The sequence below is a fragment of the Mixophyes fleayi genome, chromosome 6 (assembly GCF_038048845.1).
Source record: "Mixophyes fleayi isolate aMixFle1 chromosome 6, aMixFle1.hap1, whole genome shotgun sequence".
In the NCBI taxonomy this organism is placed as follows: Eukaryota; Metazoa; Chordata; class Amphibia; order Anura; family Limnodynastidae; genus Mixophyes; species Mixophyes fleayi.
This window is the reverse complement of record NC_134407.1, coordinates 48,625,742-48,641,062: the sequence shown is the minus strand read 5'-3', so window position 1 is coordinate 48,641,062 and position 15,321 is coordinate 48,625,742. Positions and strand designations below refer to the sequence as shown.

Genomic DNA, 15,321 nt, shown 5'->3' with positions numbered 1-15,321 from the left:
TTAACCCATTGGCTGCGCCCACACTCTTGGGCACAGGTTTCCTGTTGTGCCGACTTTCCCCCACACTTTCTTATTAGCTGTGCACTGAGCTACCTGAGTTATAGTACTACTTGTTTATTGTACCGTAATGTTTACCTTGTACTGTCCTACTGTTTGTTCCTGTATGGTGCTGTAGACACCTTGTGGCGCCTTACAAATAAAAATGAATAATAGTAATATTATTATTATTATTATTATTATTATTAATTGGCTGACCTGGATCATACTTGTGGAACAGGGTTAAGGACTACCTGTGCTTGTTGATGTTGTGTTGTCATGAGGGTGGCTGCCAACAGTAGAGGAAGGTGGTTCTGGTTCCTATTTCTTTGTGGCGCTGGGGTTTCTGTGGCGCTGGGGTTTCTGTGGCGCAGGCTGTTGTGCCTGTGTAAATGAGAAGAACGAGTGTTTGTGGGGGGGGGGGGGGGGGGAGGGGACTTACCTGTATGTAGCAAATCACCCTGGAAGCAACATTTACTTCCTTAGTCTCAACCAAACCCTCTACAAATCAAAGAAAACTAAGACACGGCAACCGCACAAGTTCTCAAACCCCTGGTTTTCTACATACAGGTAAGTCTGCCCCCCCCCCCAAAAAAAAACACCCATTCTTCCCATTTACATAGATCTAAATCATAGTTACCTACTTTTCATACATCCACTCAGGGAGATGTGGAAGGAGATATGAAACAAAGAAGAGGCCATTTCTTGCCATCAACTGAGTGGAGCATTGTGCATATTGCCATACCTCCCAATTGTCCTAATTTTGTCAGCTTAGTACTGATTGGAGGGGGCTCCCACCCTCTTGTGGTCAGCACATTTGTCCTAAATCACAGGAAGTTGGGAGGCATGTCTCCGCTCCCCATAGCAAGTGGCTCTGATGTATATGACAATCAAAGAGTGTTTTTAATAGAGGGGAGGGAGGTTGTAGACAGCCTAGCACTTCAGAAGTGCGAGGCATGGGAAAGTGACCACACACTTATCATGACGCAGTCATGTCCTGTCATATTAGGTTTCGGTTTGGAAACTCCAAATGTTGGGAGGTATGTGATGATGCTTATTGCATCATTATGCCCAAGACACTCTGTGTTCACTTAGGTGGTCGAGGCCTGATGGCGTGGTTCACTTCATCACAGCATGTCCCTATACCCACCTAAAAGCCCTTGCAGGAGGGTTGCTTGCTTTCTTGGGAGTCCAATAGGCAACTATGTTCTAAATCCATTTCTCTCGAGCCCCAGATATTCTTTCATATTGAAGAAATGTGTTTGTTAATGCAGTGCCAGTTGTCTCTTAAATATAAAAACCACACATTTGTTTTCATTTAAATCCCTGCTGCTGTTGTCAGTACAGATGGCCCTGCCATGTTTATAGCACTAAGCATTACACTGCGAGCCTGAGTGGGAGATAATGGTGTATGTAGCCTGTTTTGCATGTTCCGAATTTGTGAATGAGAGAAGTGTTACAGATGAGAATCCATCAGCAACTGAGTATAGAACACGAAACACACCAGCCCACACACTCCCAGCCATCAGTGCCATTGATTTTAGAGAAAGCTTCCCCCCATGTTTTCATAGCTACAAACTGGAAAGACATCACAGGGATTTGGATTAAACAAGACAAACTAAAAGAAAAAGATGCTGAAGTAAACACAGATTTATTATAGTTTTAAGTTAACTTGTCCCCTTTTGTAATGAGGCTATTGGGGAGAAGAAGACACATTTTTAAGAGAACATGTGGCAAAGCCAAGCTTTTATGTTCTATTAAAAGTCAGTTAATAATTTTCCCTAGATGCTTGAGAGCTGCAAATTCAGGGGTTATATAACTGGAACATCGAGTGAAAGAGACTGCGCAGCATAACATTTAAATAGATATTACTGCCATCTGCATAAACACCATCCAATTTTCTCTTTTTTTTTTCATATAGAAAATACATAATTAGATTTGTGGCCTTTCAAAGCCAATTGCTATTTAGTTTTCCTTTTTTTTTTTTTCTTTGGCTTCCACTGGTCTGATTCAGCAATCTGTAGAAATAGAATCTGATTCATGTCTTTAAAGGAACATTAATCTGAAAATGTCTTTCTTTATTTGCGTTGTGTGCAGAAAAGTATATGTGATAACACTGTCTGTTTTTACGGCGCACCTTTTGATAAAGACATTTCTACAGGCAGCTATGAGTAATGATGGTCCACTTTACTCCTAACCTCCTCCCCTCTGAGTAGAAAGTAAAGTACTTCTATCTTCAGTATGAAATCGGAGTTGTGCAAATGAATCAGAGGTGGTGGTGGGGGGACCATACCTCCTAACAAATAATAAAAAATAAAAATAAAGCCCTCATACCCACCAGAGGATGTGGGCACGTCTTGTTAGGGGGGTGCCCATGTCACAAAGCTTTCTTCCCCTTGTGCCAGGTCACCATGAATGGGGAAGTATCTCCTAAGGGGGCGTGGCTACCGTAGGATGGGAGCTTAGCCACATCACAATGGGAGCATGCCTGGTGCTTTTGAAGTGCTAGGCAGCCTATTCTTTCCTCCGCTCTAAAACCTTGACTGCTGTGTGCACTGCAGAGCAGCAGTGGGCAGGCAACTCCTCCCTAATTACCCACCAATCTGGACAAAGCTGTCCCGGTCAGGATGGCGGTGCAAAGCCCTCAAATCGAATCGGGGCTGTTCTGCCTAGATTGGGACAGTTGGAAAGTATGTAACAATGAGTACACATATAACCTGTGGAGAAAAAGTAATACATACGATAAAGTGAACATTGAGCTTTTGTGTATAAAAATAATACCCATTAAAAACATAACTACTAATAATGTTGTTTTGATTTTAGTTCAATGATTTAACATAAAAATCAAAGCAGAATCCACCATATTCCCCAATCGCTGTAACATTCCCACCCTATACTTGATATGAGCAACAAGTACAGAAGCATAACACACAATCTCTGGGGGTGGGAGGGGTGGCTGGTGATACTGTTCCCATGTTGTTCCCCACCTCTGGAACTCACTCAGACCTTCCACTATTCTCCAACATTTCTAACGTGCACTAAAAACTCATCTTTTCATCAAAGCCTACTAGTCCTTCTTCTAACTCATCCTCTACTGCCCCCCTGCCACACCTACTCCCCCACTCAGTGTCAATCTCTTTGTATCTGCCTCTTTTCTCTACACTGTTAGCTTTCATGAGCAGGGCTCTCTTTCTCTGAGTATTCCCTACTATCCCACACTTGCCAACTTTTCTTCTTCTAACTTTGGGAGATCCTGGAAGGTGGGTTTGATGTGAGCCCCCCTGCAAAATCGTCATTTTGTTTTGCGAAGGCAGGGCCAAAATGACCCAGATCCCTGCTAATTGCATCATTGAGGCTCTCATCCTGCCCATTTCGCTAAAAAGTGGGCAGGATGCAGGAGAATTACCAGCTCTCCTGGGAGTCCAGGAGACCTACCGGAATTCGGGACTCTCCCGGACATTCCGGGAGAGTTGGCAAGTATGCACTAATCTAGTCACCTCCACACTCATGTCAGGCACCTTCTGCTTGGCAGCTTAGGCTCCAACCTCAGCATCCCTAGCCCTGTTTGCTGTGCCTATGCTACTGGGCACAGGTTTGCTTCATGCTGGTATTGGTAGTTGTTCTGCCCTATGTAACTCACTGCTGGGTGTTTATCGTTTTTATTTGTAGTCGTTCGCTCTATCCCCCCGCCCAAGTCTATGGTGCTGTAAACCTTTTGTGGCACCTTATAAATAAATGATAATAATAATAGTCCATCCACTCTCGAGGTTTGGACTTTCAATCCGTAGTTGTAGGATCAGTATTTCTGGACCCCTGAGCCCCATAGCAGCCACATGGGTAAGAGGAGAGAGGAATGTAACAGAAAGCCATTAAAGATTTGTGGAGGCACAATTATGTTTTTATATTCAGTTATTAACTTTACCCATGTTCACTTTGGGCCTCAAAATAAATAAAAACTGACAGTTTTGTGCCAGAAAGATAAATGACAACAATCTCAATCAGATGATACCCTGACTTTATCAAAGTCCTATTCATCCATCACAGGTTTGCACACCATGGATGCTGTTGTTTTTGCTGCAACAGCTGTGTACATAATGCTTTGATTTACCAATTTTGGTGTTAGGTATAACAAGCTGCGTAGGTGAGCATCTGTTCCCAGCGGCTTCTTTCTTTTGGTTGATAGTTGAAATGAAACTGCTGAACGTTGAGAACTGTCCCTTAGCTCCTCTCTCCATCCCCTGTAATTAAAAAAAAAATAATTACTGCAAAATTTGCTTTACAACAAATTCCTCCCATGTGATTTGTTGTATCATGGTACAGTGAAAACAGAATATCATTACAGCAAAACTGACAATTTTATGTAAGCAACATTTTGAACAGACTGATTCTGAAAACGGTATGGCTAGTTATCACATCACCCAATATATGAAAGGGGTTGCCAACGGCATAAGTTCCACCAGATTTCACATGGGGAAGCCTAATTAACAAGTACCACTGTGATACCTGTTTTGTTATCACCCTATTTTTAAAACAGAAGTCTATTTGCAGACTATTTTTTTTAAATTATTGTAACTTAACCCCAAGTCTGGGCAAGTGCTAGCTGGCAAGCCAGCTAACGAATGCACACATCTGCAAAGACTGGTCTGGTGAAGTTAACTGTTACCGCTCTAGGCCAGTAATACCAGGGGGTATATTTACTAAACCGCGGGTTTGAAAAAAGTGGAGATGTTGCTATAGGCAACGTCACCACTTTTTGAAACCAGCAGTTTAGTAAATATCCCCCCAGGGAAGCTAAGTCTTGGGGGTAAATTTATCAAGCTGCGGGTTTGAAAAAGTGGAGATGTTGTCTATAGCAACCAATCAGATTCTAGCTATCATTTTGTAGAATGTACTAAATAAATTATAACTAGAATCTGATTGGTTGCTATAGGCAACATCTCCACTTTTTCAAACCCGCAGATTGATAAATTTACCCCTTGGGGAATAACTGATTTTTTATAGCTGTTCTGAGTAGTGATAATAAGAAGCTTATTCAATTGGTAAAACCTGTGAAGTTACTGAACATTATAGCACGTGGTGATACATCCCCTAAAAACAGGGTGCACTTTAGAAGCTGATTAAAACGTTTAAACATCTTCGACTAATGAGGGAATTTCCCAGAACGCATGCAGACTATGTGAAATACACATGCTATAATTTACTTTACATTTTAATGTTTCATAGTTAATCAGAGAAATAATTATCATTTAATTCAATGATATGTCCTTTTACGGAGTTGGGCTCTATTTATCATCATAATGGTTAAAGAAGTGAATAATGTTAATTAATAATTATTTTCTTGCCACTTAATGCAACAATAACAGATTCTGTAACTCTTATCGCTTTGGATACTACTGAGCATCTGCAGTCCCAAAGCAGGCGTGGAAGACTGGTTGGAGCTTACACTTCTTTTCTTAGAATTAATTAAAATAAAAGATTTACAAAAAAAAATATATGCTGTAAATGATCAAAAAACATAGGGCACTCATGGTGTAATGTACAATCAATGAAACGGTTGACTGAAAGCAGCGTATATTTTTCAAATGAAGATAAAGCTTATCTGTCAAATGCTCAATAGATGTACTACAGACAGAAATAAATTATATATATATATATATAAAATTAGGTAGCTATATTATAAAAGTATATTATTTATACTTTTTCCCACAGAAAAAAAAGTTATTTTCTGGTGACTAAACAACAGCCCCATGCATTTTAAATAGTTTTTGTCTACAAAAAATTATTTAGTGAAGCAATAAAATTATATTTTCAGCTCCTCTGTCTGTTAATGCCATTCTGAGATAGAATTAACAGAACAGGTAACATGGCAGTACAAATACAAATAGCAGAAAGGAAGGCTATGTTTCCCTTGCCTTATAGAACATAATAGTACGTTTCTAGTACAGTCGCATATACCTATTCTGTTAACGCCATCTCAGGAGAAGCTGAAATAAAATGTTCTACTTTTATTTTTTACGGCAATAAATTATTTTTGAAATTACTGTCCTGACCCCCTGAAAATAAAGCATATTTTCTGGGGAGGGAATGTAGATATAACTTTTATATGTAAATAAGTCAGGTAAAATATATAAGATTTGTTTTTGGGTTTTTTTTTTTGCTTTTGTTTATTATTATTATTATTATTTTTTTTGTTCTAATAGTGGAACTGGAAGCTCTAAACATCCTTAAGGCCTACAGAGTAACAAGAAACCTCTTGCATATTTTTCACAGTGGTAGCTACTTTTTTCTGGCAATAAAAAAATTCAAATTTTTTTGGCACAATAATCATTAAATAGACACCAAAATCTGGTATGCGTTCAGTTAAATAGATATTATAGTAATGTAAATTTTCATAAATAAATTAGCTGACTTTAAACAATAATCTGGTGTGTTAAGTGATTTTTTTTTTTTCCTGCAAACCCAATCATCATCACATATTGTAATTTCCTTAGCAATTATGTTGGCTAAAAAAAAATTAATTAATTGTATTTGCATACATTTGCAGACTGCCCCATAATTCCTGCCAATGTTGTACCAGATAACTGACTTCATGCGCAAAAATACCACCTTTTATTTATAAAGCACCAATATATTACAAACAAGTGATATATGTAGAGCCAAGCTAATTAATTTAATTATGGGATAAATTCAATGTGAAAACTTGTGGAACTCTTGCGAAAATAATGGGGCATTCGCATAAGGTGCAAAACACAGCTGTTTGCTGCAAAATGTACGCGTCACTACAGTGCTGGGGCGGGGCAAATGATTCAATTCAACAGGCACCACCCCCTCCATCCATACTCGCTCTGAGAACTCCCGGAGGGGCACTTTAAAATGTTGACAAGTATGCTTTAACTTCTGTGTTGAATGGGGAAACACCATGGTCTGATTCAGTCTTGCTTGTAAGTTGCGTACAAATCCAAGCATATCTCAAGATACATTTCGATTTTAATCTGGACGGAAGGACACTCTGCCTAAGCAGTACATGCCGTACACAGACATTCAGAACAGAATGCAGTAAACGTACATGCGCAAGTACAATAAAAGATCACATCAGAACCCATAAAATTTATTTTATCGTAAAATAAAATAACAACTCTTAACAGTATAATCATTTATATAAATATTTATTTTCCAATATCATATTAACTTTATTATTTTCTTCTTTAACATTAAGTACATAAATAAAGATGTTATCAATGTGTTTTAATAGTATATCCTAGTGGCATACAGTTGTTCTGTGATAGCTACTGGCACGTACATGTGTAATTTTTAAATCAAAGACTATGCCATGTCGGTCATCACTATCAGTTGGCATTTACACCTGCCCTGTAGTGGGTGCAAAAGATACAGATGAATACAACCATACTTACAACAAACACAGGACTTGAATTGTCCACATTAGTGTTGGAACACCCTTACTGTACATAGCCTACATTAGTCGTCTCCGTTCCGTCCTGCCTTTCAAATTGTAGGCAGGTGTTAGTGTAATATGCATTCAGACATGATTTGCATGCAATTGGCGTAATATCCGTTTCTGGGCACGTGCACAGCTATTTAATGCAAGATCTGTTACGCAAATGGGTGTACGTCCGAACATGAATCAGGCACAATAGGATTCATTTTTAAAAGTTGTACTGTTGATTTTAATGCCTTAAAGTGGGGCAGCAACAGACCTACGGGACCTCAGACGTTTTCAACCAGAGAACAATGCATGTAAATAGCAGAGGGGCTGTAGCAGATGACATACAATAACTGCAAAATAGTAGGAAATGTTTAAGTAGAACAATGGCAAATGTTACTAGGCTACTATGAAAAATAAGTTTACAATGTTTGGTTAGTAGGTCATCTCTATTAACAAGATAAAATATACAACTTTCCTGTATGGTAATAAGCTTATGCCTTTTATTAGAACACAGCTCTTTAAATTGCATGCATTGGGAAGTACAGGAGTGGGTAACAAACAACATTGCCGCTTTTTCGAATCAGGGTAGCGGGACTAGTGTACAGATGAGCAACACAGGACCGTTGAAGGCTTTGTGGCACCCACCGTAAAACTCAGGATTGTATGTTAACAACAATGAACTCCACCCAATGCTATATTTTACATTTTAAGAGGAGTTCTTTAAGTAACAAACTACTGATGATGATCCTGCCTCTTGAGGGAAAATTATTTCACCATTCCTCTATCTTTTACACTTAATGTACATTTCTGCTACTTTACTGCCAACTAATGACCAGATATGACCCCTTACTGATTCCTTCCTATGAATCTTATTTAGCTTATTTTACTCAGAAACAAATATCAGGATCTCACTTAACTATGCACACCACATACCAATGCTATGCCTCAGATCAGGTTTTCAAAAATATTAGTAAGAATTGGACCAACTTGACATATAAATAGATAAAATAGATAAAAGACATGTGTGGAAATTAATCTTTGGATTTATTGCAGATATTCACAGTTTAAAGTCCATAGAATAAATGCTAGAAAACCTTCCTAAAGATTGCAGCACCAACCCTTATTGAGACGGAGCATAGCATTTAATTGCTAGATTTCATAGCAAAATTCAGGGGGGGGGGGGGAAGGTAATTATTCTGGCCCCTGCTTTATGCTTCTGAGCATGTATGGGGACTGGTGCATCAAAGTGGAGCCCCTATTTCACTATGATACAAAACAAGGTTTTGCTGTGCAGGAGCCCACCTCTGACTTCCAACACATGCTCAGTAGAGCATACCGAGCACCAGCTCTGCAGCAGATTCATCCCCTGCAACCACTGTAGTTCCACCCATGCTGAGGAGGAAAATGGGCATACAAGAAAGGAAGATTAAATGGATTCTGGTCTATGTGTCTTTTACCCTAGAATATGTGGTTCACCTTGCATTTGCTCCAATAGAAGTTTTACAAATTACAGTTATTCATGTTTTGACAAATTAAATTAAAAAATAAGCATACATTGAAGTTGCTACTAATTTATATCCCTGTTAGCTGATAAATATAAACACTGACTTTCAGCAATAATCCTATTATTTTTTTCATCATAATTTTTCATCTTTCCGATCAAAGACATGTAAGTGTACATGAATCTCTCTATTACCACAATTTGGAGGAAAAACAGGTTCCCTCTAATCTCTAAAGCACAACAGCAGACATTTTGTCTGGAGAGCAAATTTGCCAAGGATAAGCCTTCTTGTGGTCTGAAAAAGAGGTTACACTGCGTTCCTAATAAAAATGGCAATGGCTCCGCAGCAAAATCCTTTGGTGTACATGTTGTAATAATATTGCCACTAGAAACTCCTAGGTCATTCCAGACTATGATTGCTTCTTTATATTATGGACTATGCAGATATTTACTCATAGCCCAAAGTAACAGTAGAACCCCTTGACAACATGTAAGGGATGTGGAGGTGCAAGGAGAAAATGCTGCAGTCAGAGGTCATTCAGTGCTATAAGTAATCCTCTGCACTGTGGAGAAGCGCTAATGGCTCCAAAGACCTTGTTGAATGGAAGCAGTGACAGCAGAAGTGATAGTAAGAGTGTCCGTTACCTCTGCTGTCAATAATTATTGGCCAGTCTGTACAACCTTTAGAACTGTGCATGGGGACTATAAAATTAGTGCACTGTTTTGCTGTCATGCAGTGTAGAGGGAACACTGGGGTAGGTAAAGTTTATTGTCTAGTAGCACTTACTATAATGTAATAAATGTATAGTCAACTACAGATGCTATAAAAACAACATTCTTTGCAGCTGTATTTAACTTTGCAATATATTATGAAAACAACCTTGCATTTACAGCATATGTTGAATAATATTTTATAAAAGTGGTACCCTTACATAAAAAAATATTCCAATGATTTATTCACATGATCTAAAGAATGAATTGCAATGAACATGTGATATCATTGAACAAAGTATTAAAGCTAAAATAACATCAAATGGGTTTTTTTTATTAAGAGATCAATGGGTTTTAAAACAAAGGAAAGAAGACCATGGGAAATAGCAAGCTTCATCTAAATAAGTTTAATAGGGACGGCAATGTTTGTCTCAGTGACTTGTATCTCTACATGTATTGTCTTATTTTTGATGAACTTTGATATCACTTATTTATGTTTAAATAGACATTTAAATTTATATACATTTTTTTAATGTAGAAACAACATTTTTGTACTTACCGTAAAATGTCTCTCTCAACACAGTTGGGGGACACTGCTCACCATGGGGTATAGAGGGCGCTGTGTAGAGTTAGGCACTAAAAGACCTGATTGGCCTGCTCCCATCCCCTCTATGGCCCCTCTCACGAGAGAAATAAGTTATTTATCTTACAAAGCCACAAGAGAGGTGCAACACAATTAACAGAACACTCATTAACCGTTCGAAACAACAAACAAGGGTGGGATTGCAGTCCCCAAACTGACATTTTACGGTAAGTACAAAAATTTTGTTTTCCTTGTACATACAGATGGGGGGGACACTGCTCACCATGGGGACATTCCAAAGCTGCCCCTCATGAGTGGGAACATGCAGCCTGAGCTGCACGCAAAACATTTCGACCAAAACTGGTATCTTTGGAGGCAAAGACATAAAACCGATAAAATTTAGTGACCATGTGGCTGCCCGACACAACTGCTCGACTGAGGCCCTGTGCCCTGCTGCCTAGGAAGTACCAACCGACCAAGTGGAGTGAGCCGTGAGGCCCTCAGGAACCGGAGACCCCTGAGAAACATAGGCCTGCCTAATAGTAGCCGTTATTATTATTATTATTATTATTATTATTAATATTTATTTATAGGGCGACACTAGGAATCCGTAGCGCCGTACAGGGACAGACAGAAACATGGTACAGGGTGAGACAGCACGGAACAGTTAACAAAAAGCACAGTAACTCGGGAGCTCAAAATACAGCTAGATGAAAGGTGAGAGCCCCCAGGTTTAGAGAGAGGGGTAGAAGGGCCTCACGGAAGAGACAAGGAGCTGGAGAGCAGAGTTAAGGTGGTGGAGAACAGGAGGAGAGGAGGCCCTGCTCGAAGGAGCGTACAATCTAAGGGGAGGGTAGGACGGACAGAGACGCAAGGGTAGGAGGAGGAAAGGGGGAGAGCGTAGGCAGAGACGGAGAGGGGGGAAGAGGAGAGTGACGAGGAGGGAGGAAGGAAGGGGACAGGAAGGAGGGCAGGAGGGGGGTAGGTGGGAGACTGGAAGGCTATAAGGAAGAGGTGGGTTTTTAAGGCCCGTTTGAAGTTGGACAAGTTGGGTGGAGTTCTGATGAAGCGTGGGAGCTGGTTCCAATGGAGGGGGGCAGTACGGGAGAAGTCTTGGATGCGAGCGTGGGAGGAGGTGACCAGGGGGGAAGAGAGGTGACAGTCATTGGCCGAACGCAGAGGGCGGGATGGAGCGTGAATGGAGATGAGGTTGGAGATGTAGGGAGCAGTGGAGTTGGAGAGGGCCTTGAAGGTAAGTGTGAGGAGCTTGAACACGATTTTGTAGGAGAAGGGGAGCCAGTGAAGGGATTGGTAGAGGGGGGAGACAGAGGAGGAGCGGCGAGAAAGGAAAATGAGCTGAGCGGCTGCATTGAGAATGGAGCGAAGGGGAGCGAGATGAGAGCGGGGGAGGCCAGTAAGGAGGAGGTTGCAGTAGTCCAAGTGGGAGATAATAAGAGAGTGGACAAAAGCTTTAGTGGCATCTTGGGAGAGGAAGGGCCGAATGCGTGCGATATTGCGCAGCTGGAAGCGGCAAGATTTAGCAAGTGAGAGAATGTGAGGGGCAAAGGATAGAGAGGAGTCGAGGATGACACCCAGGCAGGGCCGGATTAACCCGAAGGTCTAACTGGGCTACAGCTCAGGGGCCTCGGGCATCTGTGGGGCCCTTTCTTGAAAGTAATTTATTTTATTTTTAAATGTACAGCTGTAGCGAGCCGCCGGCCGCGCTACAGCCTGTACCGCGGTCGGCGACTCCTACTGAATGAAGCAGGTGACGTCACTCACCTGAAATGACAGGCTGCACTGCAGCCAGGCAATGGTCCGTCCGCGGTGCTCATTAATCTCCTTAGCAAGGAGATCTCGTGAGAGTGAGACTGCGTTGAAGACTGAGGTAAGCGCTCGGTCCTGGGGGCTGGCTGTTTGTACATTCAATTTTGGGGGGAGAGAATTACAAGGGGGGGCGGGTGGGCTGGCACGCATTTGGGGGGAGAGAATTACAAAGGGGGCGGGCGGGCTGGCACGCATTTGGGGGGAGATAATTACAGGGAGGGGGGCTGGCTGGCACGCATTGTGGGGGAGATAATTACAGGGGGGGGGTTGGGGGCTGGCATGCATAGTGTGCATTATGGGGGAGATAATTACAGGGGGGGAGCTGGCTGGCATGCATTGTGGGGGAGATAATTACAGGGGGGGGGTTGGGGGCTGGCTGGCACGCATATTGTGCATTGTGGGGAAGATAATTACAGGGGGGGTGGTTGGGGGCTGGCTGGCACAGTGTGCATTGTTGGGGGAGATAATTGCAGGGGGGGTTGGGGGCTGGCCGGTACAGTATGCACTTTTAGGGGAGATATTTGCAGGGGGGGTTGGGGGCTGGTTGGCACAGTGTGCACTTTTGGGGGAGATATTTGCAGGGGGGGTTGGGGGCTGGTTGGCACAGTGCGCACTGTTGGGAAGATAATTGCAGGAGGGCTGGGCTGGCACAGTGGCACTGGGGGAGATCATTGTAGGCGTGGCTGGAACTGTTGGGAGCTTATCATGACTGGGCGGGAGGGGTGGGAGAGCATTGCAGCAGGATGGCTGGCACTGTTGGGAGCTTATCATGACTGGGGTGGGGTAGATCATGAATAACAAAAAGGCTAAAAGATAAGAGAAAAAATATATAGTTTAATATGTGTAAATGGATTATGATATCACCATGTATATAGTGATTCCCTTGCATTCACAGGCAATAGTCCCAAAATAATATTTTTTTTTATTTAACTTCTTTTTGGCATTTTGAAAATACTGATTTGGTATATTAAAAGAAACACAGCTCAAACTACTTATGCCCAATCCGATATTACTGGGGAGACCCCAATAATATCGGATTAGGCATAAGTCGCTTGACAAATGGGGGCCTCACAGTACCCCTAGCCCAGGGGCCTACAGTATCTTAATCCGGCCCTGCACCCAGGCAGCGAAGTTGAGGAACATGGGAAATAGAGGAGTTGAGAACAGTGATAGAGAGGCCGGAAGGGAAGGGGGAATGAGCGGGAGAAAAGACAATAAGTTCTGTTTTGGCAAGATTAAGTTTGAGAAATTTAGAGGACATCCAGGAGAAGATGGCAGAGAGGCAGGCGGCCACCCTGGAGAGGAGGGAGGGAGAGAGATCAGGAGAGGAAAGGTAGAGTTGGGTGTCATCCGCATAAAGGTGGTACTTGAGACCAAAGGAGCTGATGAGTTCGCCCAGGGAAGAGGTGTAAAGAGAGAACAGTAGGGGTCCGAGAACAGAGCCTTGGGGGACCCCTACTGGAAGGGAGGAGGGGGGGGGGAGAGAGATCCAGAGGTGGTGACAGAGAAGGAACGGTCAGCGAGGTAAGAGGTGAACCAGGAGAGGACGGAGCCAGAGAGGCCAAAGGATTGAAGGGTGTGGAGCAGGAGCGGGTGGTCAACGGTGTCAAAGGCCGCTGAGAGATCCAATAGAATGAGGAGGGAGAAGTGGCCCTTGGCTTTAGCAGAGAGGAGATCATTGGTAATTGTGGCCAGGGCAGTTTTGGTGGAGTGGAGGGGGCGGAAGCCAGATTGGAGAGGGTCAAGGAGCGAGTTATCAGAGAGGAAGATGGAGAGGCGTTATCCATATGGCTATAGTTTCATGTTTTTGAGCATCATACAGAATCAAGAGACTGTCTTGCGAACTGAAGACAAGAGATCCACATAGGTCCGTTAGGCTCTGACCACATCCAATTCCGTCAGAGAGCCCTGACTGTTGGATGAAGGATCTCTAGACAACGTCGGGATCACTATATCCTGGTTTATATGAAATTTGGATACAAGTTTTGGTTTAAAGGAAGACAGAGTCCTCAAGACAGCCCTGTCGTCATGATAAACCAAGAAGGAAGCTCTGCAGGAGAGTGCTGCCCTCTCTGTCACACTTTGTCTTGCAGAAAAAAATAGCCAACAAAAAAGCAACTTTCCAAGTGAGAAGCTTGAAGGAAATATATTCCAGCAGTTCAAATGTCAGTTTCTGTAATGCAGTTAGAACTCAAAGAGCCACCAGAGTAACAAAGGGTGGCTGAACATGTAAGAACCCCTGAAGAAAAGTCTGTACAGGGTCGACAACTGTACCTTAAGGGATGCCAGCTGAAAGCCCTTGTCCAAACTGTCCTGAAGGAATGCCAATACTGTGGCTAAATGGAAGGAAGAGGTTGACACACTTTTCTGCTCACAACAACTTAAATATGTCTTCCAGACATGATAATTGCTTGAAGGTTTGGTTTTCTAGCCTCATTGTTTGAAGGACCCTATCTAAGAGACCTTTCCATCGAAGGATTAAGATTTCAACCTCCAGGCTGTCAACCATGCTAGATGAAAAAATGGACCCTGGATGAGCAGATCTTTCCTGAGAGGAAGCTTCCAAGGTGCATCCTTTGTCATGGTGAGAAGATCCGCCTACCATGGTCTTCTTGGCCAATCGGGTGCCAGAAGAATGACCTTGACTCCTTCATGGCAACCGAGGCATTCTGCTTCCCATTTGTCCACTACTGGTATGAATACCGCTGAGATGGTAGTAACCCACTATTCTGCCCACACCATGATCTTGGTCACCTCCTTCATTGCCAGAGGACTTCTGGTTCCCTCTTGGTGGTTGATATATGTCACTGCCTTGGTATTGTTGGGACTGTGCTTGGACCAACGCCTTGAAGACTGCCCTTAACTCTTGTACATTGATGGGTAACTCTTTCTCCTCCGTGGACCAGAGGCCCTGTAGTCGGAGATTCAATGTCACCGCCCCCGTTGTCACAATGTTCCTGAAAGATTCCCTGCTCGCAATCATCACAACAAGGACAAGCGGGTTCTCGGTGACAGGTGAAGGAACTGGGCTTTTAAATTGTGATTTGACCTGTTTCACTTCGAAAGGAGCTCTTGCTGGAAGAGACGGGAATGGAATCTCACAAATTGCACCGCCTCGAAGCATGACGCTATGCGACCATCATCTTCATGCACTAAAGGATCCGTACATGCTTCGGGGACAACAGAGCTTTTACCTTTTGTTGCCTGGTCCGGATTTTT

The 15,321-nt window shown here is 42.5% G+C and overlaps 1 protein-coding gene across 1 annotated transcript in view; it reads right to left on the bottom strand.

Annotated features, from left to right (window-relative positions):
• HECTD2 (HECT domain E3 ubiquitin protein ligase 2) overlaps positions 1 to 15,321 on the bottom strand; it is a 121,625-nt gene that overhangs the window by 86,637 nt on the left and 19,667 nt on the right. The window contains exon 2 of the mRNA XM_075216428.1: positions 4,145 to 4,274. Within this exon, the coding sequence (XP_075072529.1) occupies positions 4,145 to 4,274 (130 nt within the window). The remainder of the gene's footprint in view (positions 1 to 4,144; positions 4,275 to 15,321) is intronic.